The 14,690-nt window shown below is 47.2% G+C and overlaps 1 protein-coding gene across 1 annotated transcript; it reads left to right on the top strand.

Annotated features, from left to right (window-relative positions):
• Positions 1–5,642: 5,642 nt before the first annotated feature.
• PROX2 (prospero homeobox 2) lies at positions 5,643–14,480 on the top strand (the record flags this gene model as incomplete). The annotated part of the gene is made up of 4 exons (XM_081228303.1): positions 5,643–6,978; positions 11,319–11,428; positions 12,471–12,665; positions 14,166–14,480. The coding sequence occupies 4 exons, from the start codon at positions 5,643–5,645 to the stop codon at positions 14,349–14,351; spliced, it is 1,827 nt and encodes a 608-aa protein (XP_081084429.1). The 3' UTR covers positions 14,352–14,480.
• Positions 14,481–14,690: the final 210 nt, after the last annotated feature.

The following is a 14,690-nucleotide window of genomic DNA, read 5'->3' as shown; positions in this document are numbered from 1 at the left end:
TAACTGAGTCACCACAAATCTGTTTGGTGACAATTCGCGGTCAGGCACCACTTGGGGACACAAGGCGGGAGCTCAGAGTCTGAAGGGGAGATGCACTGATAGCTTCAGAAAGGAGCTGACATTTCAGTTGGATTTTGAAAGAGGAGTAGAGGTTTCTCAGGCAGAAAAGCAGGAGAAGGGCCTTCCAGGCAGAGGGAACAGTAGGTGCAAAGACCCAGAGGTATGAAGGGGTTTGGTGAGCTCAGGAAACACAGCCCAGGACAGTGCAATGCAGGTAACTGTTTTTTGTTTTCTTTTTTACAAATTATTATTGTTTATTTATTTATTTATTTATTTATTTATTTATTTATTTATTTATTTATGGCTCCACTGGGTCTTCATTGCTGTGCGCAGGCTTTCTCTAGTTGTGGCGAGCGGGGGCTACTCTTCGTTGCAGCACGTGGGCTTCTCACTGTGGTGGCTTCTCTTGTTGAGGAGCACGGGCTCTAGGCGCCTGGGCTTCAGTAGTTGTGACATGCAGGCTCCGTAGTTTTGGCTCGCGGGCTCTATAGTGCAGGCTCAGTAGTTGTGGCACACGGGCTTAGTTGCTTCACGGCACGTGGGTTCTTCCTGGACCAGAGATCAAGCCCGCGTCCCCTGCATTGGCAGGTGGATTCTTAACCACTCAGTGCAGGTAACTGTTGAGGGTAGTGGCTCCAGAGGAGTTAGAATAAGAGGAGCTGAGACATCTGAACCTTATGGTCGATAGGAAGTTAGAAAAGGCTTTGATTCCATAAGCAGACCTATAGTTCAGAAAATTCATGCCAATGACAGTGTTGCTGAGAAAAGTGAAACAATCAAAAGGGACTTCCCCCAGCTCCCATCACCGCATCTACCCACATGCCAGCACCTGCCCAAGTACCTGCCTTTCTACTGCCACCACCGATGAACTGAGGGTTCTCCTCTCTAAAATCAGCCCTCCTCGTGCGCAGCACGTCACACCCCCTCCTTCCTACGCAAGGACAAGGCTCCAGAAATTCTCCCCCTCTTGCTTATATTAACAAATACTATCTTTCTACAACATCATTGCTATCAGCCTGCAAATATCCTGTGATTCCTCCTGTCTTGAGAAATCCTCTCTTTTTTTAAAATTTATTTTTTATTGAAGTATAGTTGATTTACAATGTGGTATTAGTTTCGGGTGTACAGTTATACATATATACTCTTTTTTAGGTTCTTTTCCATTATAAGATATTGAATATAGTTCCTTGTGCTATACAGTAGGTCCTTGTTGTTTATCTGTTTCATATATAGTAGTGTGTATATGTTAATCCCAAACTCCTAAATTATCCCTCCCCCCCCATCTCCCCTTTGGTAATCATAAATTTGTTTTCTATGTCTGTGGGTCTATTTCTGTTTTGTAAGTAAGCTCATTTGTATCACTATTTTTAGATTCCGCATATAAGTGATATCATATGATATTCGTCTTTGTCTGACTTACTTCACTTAGTATGATAATCTCTAGGTCCATCCATGTTGCTGAAAATGGCATTATTTCGTTCTTTTTTATGGCTGATTAGTATTCCACTGTCTATATATACCACATCTTCTTTATCCATTCATCTGTTGATGGACATTCAGGTTGCTTCCACGTCTTGGCTATTGTAAATAGTACTGCTATGAATACTGGGGTGCATGTATCTATTTTTTTATTTTTTTCCACCCTGCATGCGGGATCTTAGTTCCCTGACCAGGGATCGAACCCATGCCCCCTGCAGTGGAAACACGGAGCCCTAACCACTGGACTGCCAGGGAATTACCAACATGTAATCTAATTCTTTTTGAATTAGAGTTTTCTCCTGACATACGTGCAGGAGTGGGATTCCTGGATCATACGGTAGCTCTATTTTTAGTTTTTTAGGAACCTCCATACTGTTCTCCACATTGGCTGCACTGGTTTGCATTCCCACCAACAGTGTGGGAGGGTTCCTTTGAGAAACCCTCTCTTGACCCACTTCTCCTTCCAGCTACTGTCCCATTTCTCTCTTCTTTACACCTTGAAAAAGTTGTCATAGTTAATGTCACCAATTCCTCTTCTTGTCCTCTCCCTAAAATTCAATCCAACCAGGCTTTCCCCCCCTCCACTCCACCAAAACTGCTCTGATCAAGATCCCAAATGACTCTGATTAACATCTGGAATTACTAACTTGAATGGTCAATTCACAATCCTTATGTGACTTGACCTCTCCCCACTCCTAGAAACACTTTCTTCACTTGGCTCCCAGGACCTCACACACTCCTAGACTAGACTAGATTTCTTCCTAGGACTGATTGGTCTTTGTGTTTCCTGTTCGGGTCCCCTCTTGCCCCAGCCTCTTCATGCTGTTAAGTCCTAGGACTCAGACCTCAGCCCCCTCTCTATCTACACTGACTCCTTGATGAGTTCACCCATCTACACACCAGCAACTCTCAATTTTATATTTCTAGCCCAGATCTCCCCACTGAACCTGAGGCTTAGTTATCCGACTGCTTTCTCAACACCCTCATTTAGATGTCTAATAATTACCTCACATTTATCATGTCCAAAACTGGACTCCTGGTATTCCTCCCCAAGCCCGATCCTTCTGCAGCCCTCTCCAGCTCAGTTCATGCAACTCCATCCTTCCAGGCCAGACACTTCAGAGTCATCATCAGTCATACTTCTTTTTCTCTTGAGCCTCACATCTAATCTGCTAGTAAATCCCATTGGCTCCAACTTCAACATATATCCACGATCTGACACAAGTTCCCACTTCCATTACTGCCACCCTGGTCCAAGCCATCTCATCTGGATTATTATCATCTAGATCATCGCAAAAGCCTCCTAAGTAGTCTCCCTGTTTCAACCCTTGCTCCCCACCCCCTAGTTTATTCCCTACCCAGTAAAGAATGACCCTTTTAAAACTAAGTCAGGTCACATTGCTCATAACCTTCCAATGGGTCTTCGTTTGTCTCAGAGTAAAGCCCAATGTTTTTACAAATGACCAACAAGGCCCTATATAACGGCCTTCCATTACTTAGTATGTTATTACATCTGCCTCCCTTTTTATGGATGTTAGCTTCACATGGGCAGAGGATTTTGTCTGTTGTCAGCACTCAATCCATGTTTGTTGAATGAATAAATGAATGAATGTAGAAGAAGGACCAGAGTAAGGAGAGGCTAGAAGATGGGGACCAGTCATGAGGTATTGGAATTGTCCAGGTGAAAAGTTATGAGATGTGGAATCAGGAAAACATAATGGGAAAAGCATGGCAGAATGTAGTTCAGAGACATTTTTGCCCCAAAATTTACCAGCCATGGTGACCAAATCAATGTTGAGGATAAGGAGGTGGGCAGGGGTCAAAGAGACTCTCCAGCTTCTGGCTTGAACAATAAGATAGGTAGCAGAGAGGTAAGGCAGAGGGGCAGCTCTAGAGTTTGGGTTTGAAAATGTTGAGTTTAGGAAATATTCACTAAATAGTTAGAATAACTATAACCAAACCCCTCTTCTATTTGGAAGCTACTTAACTGAAAATATACACGGTTTATACTATTGTTGTATAGTTCCTCTTGGTTAAAATATCAATTCTTCCAGTGTAGTGATCATTATTAGAAAGCAGCTAAGGTATGCTCAATGACCCAGTTATGCTTATTAGATGATATGATTTGAAAATAATTTTTTCATATGATACAAATAATATATATTCATTGCCAAATGATCACAGGAAGTTAAATGTTTCTCTCTCCAAGAGGTGGTAAACCATCCAAACTGTTTGTAAAACTTGGCGATAACAAACTCTTTAATTTATATTAATTTGGTGAGTCACTTTTTTTTTAGTAATTTACAAATGTATTACTTACTCGAAGCCAGAATCTTCTAATTACTCTGACCTGAGAACCTAGCCTTCTTTCAGTGGCACTTCCCCCATGACGGCACGGCAGATGCCACCACCTCCCACCCTTCTCCCTGGCACTTGGTATGACGTTGCTCATAGAGAGCTTGTGCTCTGCGGCTGCCAGTCACCTGCCAGCTCCAGGTGGAGGCTGTGGTCAAGTCTACTGACTAGAACCCACTGGAGGCAGAGGAGCTGAGATTTCCTGGAGCAGAGAATTCCAAATAAGCTTCAGGGTGAAAGTGGGAAGAAGAAAGCAAGCTCTCTCCCACCATCATTTGGACCAGAGCAGCAATCGAGAGTGAAAATTTGTAGAGAAAAAAGAAATTCACTTACCTTTTCTAGGAAAGGATGAAACTTTTTAACAGGCAGAGAAGTCGGTCTCTTATGCAGGTCTTTTCATCTTCAGGGAGGGAGCTGAAGTGTGGCTGCATCAGAAGACTTGGAATCTTGTAACCGAGAGCCACTCAGTCTCACTGAGCCTCAGTTTCCTCATCTATAAAATGGGAGAATTACACTGATTCTCAAGGTTGGTGTGAGATGCAATGATGTTACATGAACGAATGTTTCGTAAACTCAAAGTGCCTTATACCTGCTACCGGAAGCCTCCTGGTTCAAGTGCAGTGTACTTTGATATTCATGGGAATAAAACAGCTTTACTCAGTCTTTTCTAACATAGCTCTCTCCTTCTCCCCATAACTTCATCCCAATTTCCAGTCCCTTATTGTGCTTTTTCTTCATAGCAGTTAGCACAACCTGAAAATGTACTTATTTATTCTCTCTTCCCCTGTTACACGCCCAGCTCTGTGAGAGCAAGACTCTGCTGTCTTGTTCACCACCGACTCTCCAAGTGCCCAGAAGCCCTGATGTATAGTAGATGCTTAAAAAGTAGCTGTGAAACGTTGAAAGATAGATGCATAATCTGACACTTCCAGGAGCAAGATAGCATAGCAGTCAAACAGCAGGTTCTCAAAATTTAGTTTGCTTGTTTCAAAGGCAGGTGCCCTGCCCCAGCACCGAGAGATTCTGATTAATTAGGGCCGGCGGGCCTACTGAATTTGCTTGTTTTAACAAGCACTCAGGGTGTTTCTGTGGCAGATAGTCACTCTGAATCAAGACAAATATTGTTCTGACTCCAGCCTGACACTTACTAGCTGTATGATCTTAGGGAGGTAACTTCTTAACTTCTCTGAGCCTGTTTCCTTATCTGTAAAATAGGACTGACAACATTCCCACGGAGCTGTTATGAGAAATAAATTAGGTAATGGATGTAAAGTTTTTGGCCCAATGCCAGTTATGCAGTTAGCTGCCATTATCATTATCATTACAGATTATTTTATTGTTATGCCCTGGCAGGAGAAGAACCTTCTCCTTGGAGGATTGCTCTTCAGAATCTCCTCAAAGTGTGGTCTGGACCAATGGCATCACCTGGGAGCTGGTTAGGGATGCAGAATCTCTGCCCCACTCCAGACCTGCAGACTCAGAATCTGCATTTTAACAAGATTCCAAGGTGATTTGTTTGCACGTACAAGTTTGGAAAGCACCGCTCAAAGTCACATGTACTGTTTTCTCCTGTCTCTGATTTCAGAGTCTGACCGGGAGGTGGGTATGCCCCGGCATCGCAGAGTCTGAATCCTTCCTCTTAGTGAAGAGAAGCCCCCAGCTCACTGTAGGTGCACCTCCAGCTGAGGACCTGAAGGGGAGGAATTCTCTCACGGAACCCTGACTAACAGCCTCTGTGGAGCCAAGGGATGGATCCAAACTTCAGCTTGCTTTCCCAGCCATCCCGGGCCTGCTCATACCTGGCAGAACCTTGTACCAAAGATGGAAGAAGCCCGTGCCCCAGAGAACAGGGCAGAGACTCCCCATTTCCCTGGAGCCAGGTCCCCAGCTCCAGCCTCGCTGACCCTGACTGGTTTTGGGATGAGCACATCCAGGCAAAGAGGGCCAGAGTAGAGACCATCGTCCGAGGCATGTGCCTCTCCCCTAACCCTCCGGTGCCAGGCAATGCCCCAGCCAGGGACAGCCCGTGCTGCCCAGAGAAGGCCCGGGAGCGGAAGAGGAAGCAGAATCTTCCCATGCAGCAAGGCCCCCTGAAGCCAGGCCCTGCCGGGGACCGGGGAAGCAGGAAGGGGGGCCCTCGGGTGAGAGAACAGCTTCACCTGCTGAAGCAACAGCTAAAACACCTGCAGGAGCACATCCTGCAGGCTGCCGAGCCCAAGGCCCCAGCTCAGGGCCCGGGAGGCTCAGAGACAGGGAAGGACCCTCTGAGTGTAAAGCAGAGGAATGGCTCTGGGTCTAGGTCCTGGGCTGTGGACAGTGACCACCACCAGTGTTCCAGCGGGGACCTCTCCAGGGTGGAGAAACACAGAGTGTCTGAGGTCAAACACCCGTCTAAGGAACCCAGGTTCCTTCCTTCTGGAGCACGAGCTTTGCTGGAGATTCTGAAGAAAGAATTGACGGGGGCCATATCCCAGGCTGTGGACTCAGTATTACAGAAGGTGCTATTGGATCCATCAGGCCACCTGACTCACCTGGGCAGAAGCTTCCTGGGGCTGGGGCCAGACGGTGGAAGCGAGCCCTCGCCTCCTGAGGGAGGGGCCTATAAAGATCCACTTCCCCTGGCTGCCTTGCCCAGGAGGGCCCAGCCACAGACAGGGGCTCCACTGGGAAACTTATCTCTGGCCAAGCCTCTAGATTCTCCCAGGTACCCTGTCTCTCCGAGAATGATCCCCAAACCCTATCAGGGTCCCCCAGCAAACTGTCCCTTGACTGTGCCTGCCCACATCCAGGAAGATCAGATTCTCAGCCAGCTACTGGGCCATAGGCCCAGTGGTCACTGGAGGGGCAATCTTCCGCAGGACTCATCTCCCCTGAGCCACCCCTCCTCAGAGGCGGCCCTGCGACCTTGGCGAGCTTCCAAACTGCGACCACTGGCTTTGAGCCAGCAACAGTGCCCCTGGCTCTTCAAGTCCACCTGTTTGGAAAGACTGCCCCTCGTTCCCTCAGTGAAAATGGAGCAAGGTGGCCTGCAGGCTGTTACGGACGCACTTCCTTTCTCTTCAGCCCTTTACATATCCTTTACTAGTAATCGAAGTTCTCATTGTCACAGCCCAGAGAGACAGGAAGTCTGGACGATGAGGGGAGGGGGGGACAAATAACTACCCAGCGTAGGGAACAGCTCTTCTTTCCCGATGGTCTTCTTTGTTTGTTTGTTTTTAATTAATTAATTATTATTTTTTTTTTTTGCGGTATGCGGGCCTGTCACTGCTGTGGCCTCTCCCGTTGCGGAGCACAGGCTCTGGACGTGCAGGCTCAGCAGCCATGGCTCACGGGCCCAGCCGCTCCACGGCACGTGGGATCTTCCCGGACCGGGGCACGAACCCGTGTCCCCTGCATCGGCAGGCGGACTCTCAACCATTGCGCCACCAGGGAAGCCCCCGGTGGTCCTCTTAACGTTGCTTCTGGGCCTCCCTCCCCTGTGGCTCGCATTTGTTAGGTTCCTGAGAAAGTGTTGACCACATCCTGGGATTTAAGCATGCTTGGAGGGGTCTGTCACCTTCTTCTGTGACACATCAGATTCTCCCACTACTGACTTAGTCCTTTGGATTTGAAAGGGTTTTGTCTGTTTTTAAACCCAAATTGGCTCCCAAAATACCCTGTGGAAGGAAAAACCCCATCATTTGGTTGTCAGCTGCCCATATACCTTGGCAGCGCAGGTCAAAGAAATGGCCTCACCTGAGGCATGGCTCCTGGAGCCTCTTGGCTCTACAGGCAAAAGGCCTGCTTTGACCAGATAATGAACGGGGAAGAGACGAGGGACCAGAAACTTCTGGAGCAGATGGGAAAGGGGAAGTTTTCTGCAGGGACTAGACCTGAGGGGTAAGCTGAAAGGGGTAAGAAGATTTCAGTTTAAGGACTAGCTTCTAAGCTGCAGCTGAGGAGAGAGCCTAGGGTTGCACACATGTGGAGGAAGAGGAGGCCCTCATGGGGAAGGCTGCAGGGCCCAGGCTGGTCTGAGAGGGTCCGAATCTTTTTTTTTTAATTTTTATTTATTTATGTATTTTTGGCTGCGTTGGGTCTTTGTTGCTGCACGTGGGCTTTCTCTAGTTGTGGCGAGTGGGAGCTACTCTTCGTTGCAGTGCCTGAGCTTCTCATTGCGGTGGCTTCTCTTGTTGCGGAGCATGGGTTCTAGGTGCGCGGGCTTCAGTAGTTGTGGCACTCAGGCTCAGTAGTTGTGGCTCGTGGGCTCTAGAGTGCAGGCTCAGTAGTTGTGGCACACAGGCTTAGTTGCTCGGCGGCATGTGGGATCTTCCTGGACCAGGGCTCGAACCCGTGTCCCCTGCATTGGCAGGCGGATTCTCAAACACTGAGCCACCAGAGAAGTCCCAACGGTCTGAATCTTATTGCATCATCTTTGCAACCCTTAGGCAGACCCCACTTTTAAACAGTTTTTTCTTCAGAGTAACTCTCCCTCAGGATGTTAACAGTTGTTGAAGTAGGAGAAAAAGTGGCTTGGGTAAATAAACACTGGGTTAGTTCCATTACTGTGGGACTCCTCAGAGCCATGCTTAAGTCCAGTGAAAAGCTCTAAGAGGAGAATGTATGCAGCCCCAAACTCATATGACCAAAGGACCCTTTTCCAACAGGCATCTGTAGGACTCAAGTTCCTGAGAACATATTTTGGATGTTGCTTTTTTAGGGAGACAAGCTCACACTGCTGCTTCACAGGGACAGCCTTAAGTCGAATCTCCTTGTGCCTGTGGAGTCACACAAGCAGGTGTGAACAGTCGTGCCCTCTTCCTGGCAAGCTGTGGTGAGGGTGCAGGATGGGGTGGGGCCAGCTCACTACCACACCAGGCCCGCCCTTGTGTCCTAAATGCTCTGAGCACCCCCTGCTGGTCACAGGTGTTGGAAACACTCCCGAAGCTCTGGCACCGCTGCTTGCTTTCCTGGCAGGCAGTGAGCAGCTACAAAACCAATGCTGAGAGCACCTCACCAGCCACGAGCAGGCATAGAGATATCAACATAGACAGAATTTCTCGTCAGGTGATAGCCCTCTGTGAGGAAAGCTGTCTGTTGGGTCTTTGATAAGAGGCTACTGGTTAAGACTCTCTGTCAAAATCAGGTGGTGGAAGAACCTCCAGAACTCAGTCCCCAAAGATTCTCTGCTGTCCTTCCCCTGTGAGGAGTGTGCTGCTATTCCTCAGGCAACCAGCCCTGAGAAATACACATGAAGGGGTGTGCCTGGCCCTGCCTCTTGAAATGAGGATTGGGCTCCAAGAGCTTCAGGAGGTTTTGGGGGGCACCCACGGAGCCTGGTTGCCCGGGTCAGGTACTTGGCTTCCTTTGGAATGATTGGGGGCCCCCAGGCAGCATCCTGGCCCCAATTATTCCCTCATTCCAGCATTAGAGATTTATTCCTCTGGGCCATGAAAGCCACCTAAGAGCAAGTTCTTCACGTGGCACGTGGAATACAAAGATGAATGGATAAGGCTCTTGCTCTCAAGGACCTTCACATTCACATGATACCCCTGTGAAACAGGTAGAGCGGCAGGCACCGCGACTGGCAGTTCCCCTGCTCACCCCCACTTAGCCACAATTCTGAGACACAAAACGCTCTGAAAATCTCTATGATTTCTTTCCCTAAAGGTTGATGGGAACTCACTTGGTTGCAAAACCTGACCTGCACTGATAGGAGGCTATGTATAGACTATCTCACTTAGCATAATGAGTCATTGATTTTGCTGTGGGAATATTAAACGGATTAGACTCCTGCCACAGACCCTGCTGTGGGTGTTAACACATTGTACACGCACCATATAACCTTTACAAAATAACAGGGATTCTGAAGTCTGGCCTCCCTTTGGCCCAGCGTTTCAGATTGTGGGCCTGTGTTATCTTACCCTCCTCAATCATCCACTCTAGATCAGTATCAGGGAGGCAGGGACAGAGAAGCAAAATAACTTGTCCAAAGTCAAAGACAGACACATGCAGAGACAGGATTCAAACCCAGCATCTGACTGCCAAGCACAAGCTTCAACCACTATACTCCATAGTTTAGAAATGAGGCCCAGAGAACATTAAGTGGCTTGCCCAAGGTCACATAGGGTCTTGGTGGCAAAATCTGTATCTGAAACTGGGTCTTTGGACTCAATCCAGGATTCTGTCCACAGCATTTATGAAGGATAAGAAGTAGGGCCAATGAGGCAGGGGGCAGGGGCCTCCTGGACAGCAGCCTGGGTGCCTGGCCAGCTATAATTATAATCAGTTGCTTGGTTTCCTTCGGGTAGACTGACATATCCTACTGAGAAGTCTTTTATTGTCCTAGGGCTACAGCTCTCAGGCCTGAGCTCCAGGGTAACACTGTATGCTTGTCACTCAGCCCTAGGAGTGTTCCTGGGAATGCTAAGGGTTCTTGTGTAAGAATCTTTTATTTCCCTCCCACCCTGGTGCTAGTTTTCACACCACAGCCCCCTACTCTTATTAAAGGGGAAGGAATCTGTTCCCAGAGTGAGGAATGAGTTGGAATAGAATTGCCATATTTGTGTATGGATTAAAGTTGACCATTTAAGCACTCACTCATTCCTTCATCCAAGAAACAATTATTGAGCACCTACTATGTTCCTAGCACCGGGCTAGGCACGTGGAATACAAAGATGAAAGGATAAGGTCTCTGCTCTCAAGGAGCTAAGAGTCTAAATGGGGAGACAAACATGCAATAAAATTCCAATAATGTCATTGTTACAAAAAAAAGGTTTATACAAAGAGTGTTGGTAGCCCAGGGTAAGGAAGGCCTAATTTGGCAAGAAAAGGTTTCACAGCAGAGAGAACATCTGATCTGAGACGAGAAGGATGAGGGAAAATTCTGCCAGGCAAATGGAGAGCAGTTGCAGCCCAGCAATTCAAGCTTCGTGAGCCAAAGTTAACTGTGATCTGGTACTCAGTCTGGTTAGATGCTCGTTGGCGTCAACACTGCAAAGGCAATGATGAGAGCCAGAATGGGGACCATCTAGTCGACTCCTCTCATTTTACAGATGAGGAAACTGAGGCAGAGAGAAGTAAATCTCTACCTGAGGTTTTGAAATGGTTTATCTGGGAGAGAGTTGCCGTCTCTGCCTATCGTATTGTGAAAGCACACACACAGTACAACAAACTGTATTTGATATCACATATGCCATAGAACTTTCACACATCAAAATGTTTTGTAAATTCTGCAACTTTACTGTACACATATGGTATTCAGCATCTGGAAAGAAAAAGCTTATCTGATCATACTTGCTAGAGGCAGAAAAACAGAGCAAATACATCATTCAACCAGGAAAAATAAATAAAATAGAAACCATAAGGAACAGGGCAATTTATTATTTGGATAATTTGACAAAATTATTTGATAAACTGGTATTAGTTTTCCTTGACCCTGGGACAAATCCAGGAGGGCCTCAATCCTGGTCACCTGAAGAAGGCCAAACTAATGTTTTTCTTCACACGCTATCCCAGTTCCAACCTCCTGAAGGCTTATTTTCCTGATGTTCAGGTAAAGTCCTTCAGCCTCTGCAGAACTCCCAAGTGGCAGCGGGTTTCTCCCATGTGAGGCAAGTCCTAGGTCATCATACGTGCACTTTAGCTCCCCTTCAGGTTGTGGATAGAACTGGTGGCATTTTTGGTCTGGGCTGAGAAACTGTCTGAATAATCAGGGGTAATTTTGGGGGTAGGAAAGTTGGGTGTCTGAATTTAAGCTTTGGAACTGTAGGTATACCCAGAAACACATGGGGAGGGAGGCAGGGTTAGAAAGAACGCTAGGAAATGGCATCTTTGGCCTAGTGTTCTGTCTTTGCTGGGGACACTATGAAAAAGAAAGAGTGTATCAAGAGTTGGACATTGTCCCTGTCAACTTTACATTCAAACTGCTGTGTTTCAAAATCGACTGAAGGTGCATACAGATCAATGTGACAATAAGAAAAATCAAGGTCTGATGGTTGCAACCAGGCCTTGCCTATTTCCATAAAGTTTCTGAGAGCCTCCTTTACCCTGGGTATTGGGTTAGGGGCTGTTAATACTTTGTATCTATATCATCCCTTTGCTGTTTTTGAGCTCTTTCCCTCATATCCAATTGCTTGGTTGATCCCTGCACCAAGCTCTCATTCTGATTCATTCTGCAACTCTGAGTTGCCAGTAAATGGCTCTCTGATCTACACCTTTACCCCTTTCCTTGGCTCTTTACCTGGCAGAGGGCTCTGGGGCTGCCATGCAATCTACCTGGGTGCAGCAGAAGCTGGGACCACACTAGTCTTGACCCTGGACCCTCCCAAAGTCACACTTCAAGAGTGAAAAACCTTTATAAATCTAGGCTACAAAATACAACTATTTTCTAATGGGCATTATGGCTAATTCAGATTTTTCTGTGTGTAACTGTATAGGCTTAGAAAATAGCTGTGGCTTCTTTTTTAAAGAAAGCCCTTCTTAGTGTTGGTTGAAGCCATTCTTGTTAACCCCTGTGTTGAACTGGAAGCTGACAGTTCTGACTCTGAGCACCTCATGGCAAACGTCTGACTTCACGGACCCTGTTGTTTGTACAGTTCAACCGCTGCATTACCTCCCAGATGATCAAGTGGTTCAGCAACTTTCGTGAGTTTTATTATATCCAAATGGAGAAATTTGCCCGGCAAGCAATTTCAGATGGTGTCACAAATCCCAAAATGCTGGTGGTTCTCCGCAACTCAGAGCTTTTTCGAGCTCTCAATATGCACTATAACAAGGGAAACGACTTTGAGGTAAGATCATGTGCTTGGGTCCCAGGTCTGATGAGTGCCTTCCCTTTGTGACTGGAGTTTTAGAAAAGATCCCCTTCCGTGTCTGTCCTTACATCACGGAGAGCAGGGCAGCCTGGGGCCAATCTCTGTACCATCCACAAAGATTACAGCCCGCACATCTTCTCTTAGGCAACTAATGGATGCTGCAAACTGAATGTACAGCCAGTCTTTATTCATAAACTTGGCCAGAGGTCAGCTGTTACGCCATTTTAGACAATACTCTGTAATGACCGAGTTACACAGCCTGTCGACCTTCTCACCTTAGCGCCAGGAGGCCCAGGACTGAATGCAGGGCTCGGCTGCAGCACCTAGTCTTGGCCTCGGTTTTCTTTACCACAGTCCCTGTTCTTTCCATCATTTGGTTCTTATCTTTATTCTCCCTTGAACAGTTTTATCTGTGGGTCTTCCATGGCAAGTCACCTCAAATCCTTTCTGGAAATAATAAACAATACTCAAGCTTCTCAGTCCTTTGGGGATCTCTGTGAAGGCACGCTGGTGGCACCTTAGAGGTAAAGCATCAGTAAAGGGTGAGCAAGTGGCCTAAGTGTCGCTGGTGAGAACTCATAATCTTCCTTGTGTGTGGCTGACAGCTCTGTTAGGCTGGCCTCTTGTTCTGCAGGTGCTGGGTGTGTCTGGTCACTGGCTACACTTCCCTCTTCTCGCATTTCTCACTTGACTGTGATCACAAAGCAGTGTACTGACACCTCCAAAAAGGAGAAGAACTGCTGGCATCCACTGGTTAGAGGCTCCGTCAGAATATGTTTGGAAACCTAAGCCTACCTGTGGGGAAAATGGACCCTTTGTGAGGCTCGTGGGGGTCAAGGCATGCGGACGGGAGGCAGTGTTGCCACGTCGTTCCACGTGCGGGTGTCATCTGGCACGCAGGGGTGGCAAGCCCCAGGCCAGGCTGGATCTGGGGGCCCTGTAGGATGTCCCATCATTAACGGTGCCAGTCTGGGTGAGGTCCTGGAACATATCTTTGAGGCCCCCCCCCACCCCCGCAAGCCTCCTGGTTGGCTTTGGGAGCAGGAATGATTCCAAGTCCTTCGAACCCAGTCCCAAAGGATGGCAGAATGAGGTACGACAGTTGTAAGTTCTTTCCGTGTGAGGCACTTAGGAAAAGAATACTAAAAACCTCTTCTGAACCACAGATTTAATTTCAATCAGAGTCAGTCTCCCACTAACTAAAAACGTCACTCATTAGTGGAATCAGCTACTCCTACAAAGGGAGTGTCCCCAATACGCTTTCTCCCAGGGCTGTCTCATCAGTACCATCATTTGAAGGTACGTATTTGATGAGGGAGGAAAAGATTCCACAAAAGTCAGGGGCCAGTAGAGCAGGGATGCTCTGATCAGCCCACAACCCTAGGAACAGGCAGCATCCGGCAGTGAGGTCTGTATGGTGTCAGTGCTTCACAGCCTCACGTCTTTTCTTCCTTGTGGGTCTCTTTGGGAGTGCAGGTCCCAGATTGCTTCTTGGAAATCGCCAGCTTGACATTACAGGAGTTCTTCAGGGCTGTCTCCGCAGGCAAAGACTCAGATCCTTCCTGGAAGAAACCCATTTACAAAATTATTTCGAAACTGGACAGTGACATCCCAGAGATATTCAAATCTTCCAGCTATCCCCAGGAGCTGTTTCGGAATTAAGGTCCCACAAAGTGAGGGGCGACTGGCCTGGGTTTCCTGGGTTTATCTTAAATGGCAGTCAGTACAGCTGTAGTCATATAAAAAGAGCATAAGGAGAAACCCCTCAAATAGATACCATTACCATTTTTGATCATTTATTTCCTTTTCCAGAATTACCAGAGGTTTAACATTAACTATAAAATATTGTAAAAGGAACACAACAGTTTGGAACCAGAAGAATCTCCACTCGTTTCCAGGTATCATGACCCTGGGAACTTGCAGGTGTCTCTGCATCTGTAACATGAGGTTGTAAGGATAAAAAGACATGTCCTAAAGAGCTTTGTGAAATGTTTCTCACTA

The sequence above is a fragment of the Mesoplodon bidens genome (genome assembly GCF_964165515.1).
Source record: "Mesoplodon bidens genome assembly, chromosome: 3".
NCBI lineage: Eukaryota > Metazoa > Chordata > Mammalia > Artiodactyla > Ziphiidae > Mesoplodon > Mesoplodon bidens.
This window is presented reverse-complemented; position numbering and strand designations above follow the sequence as displayed.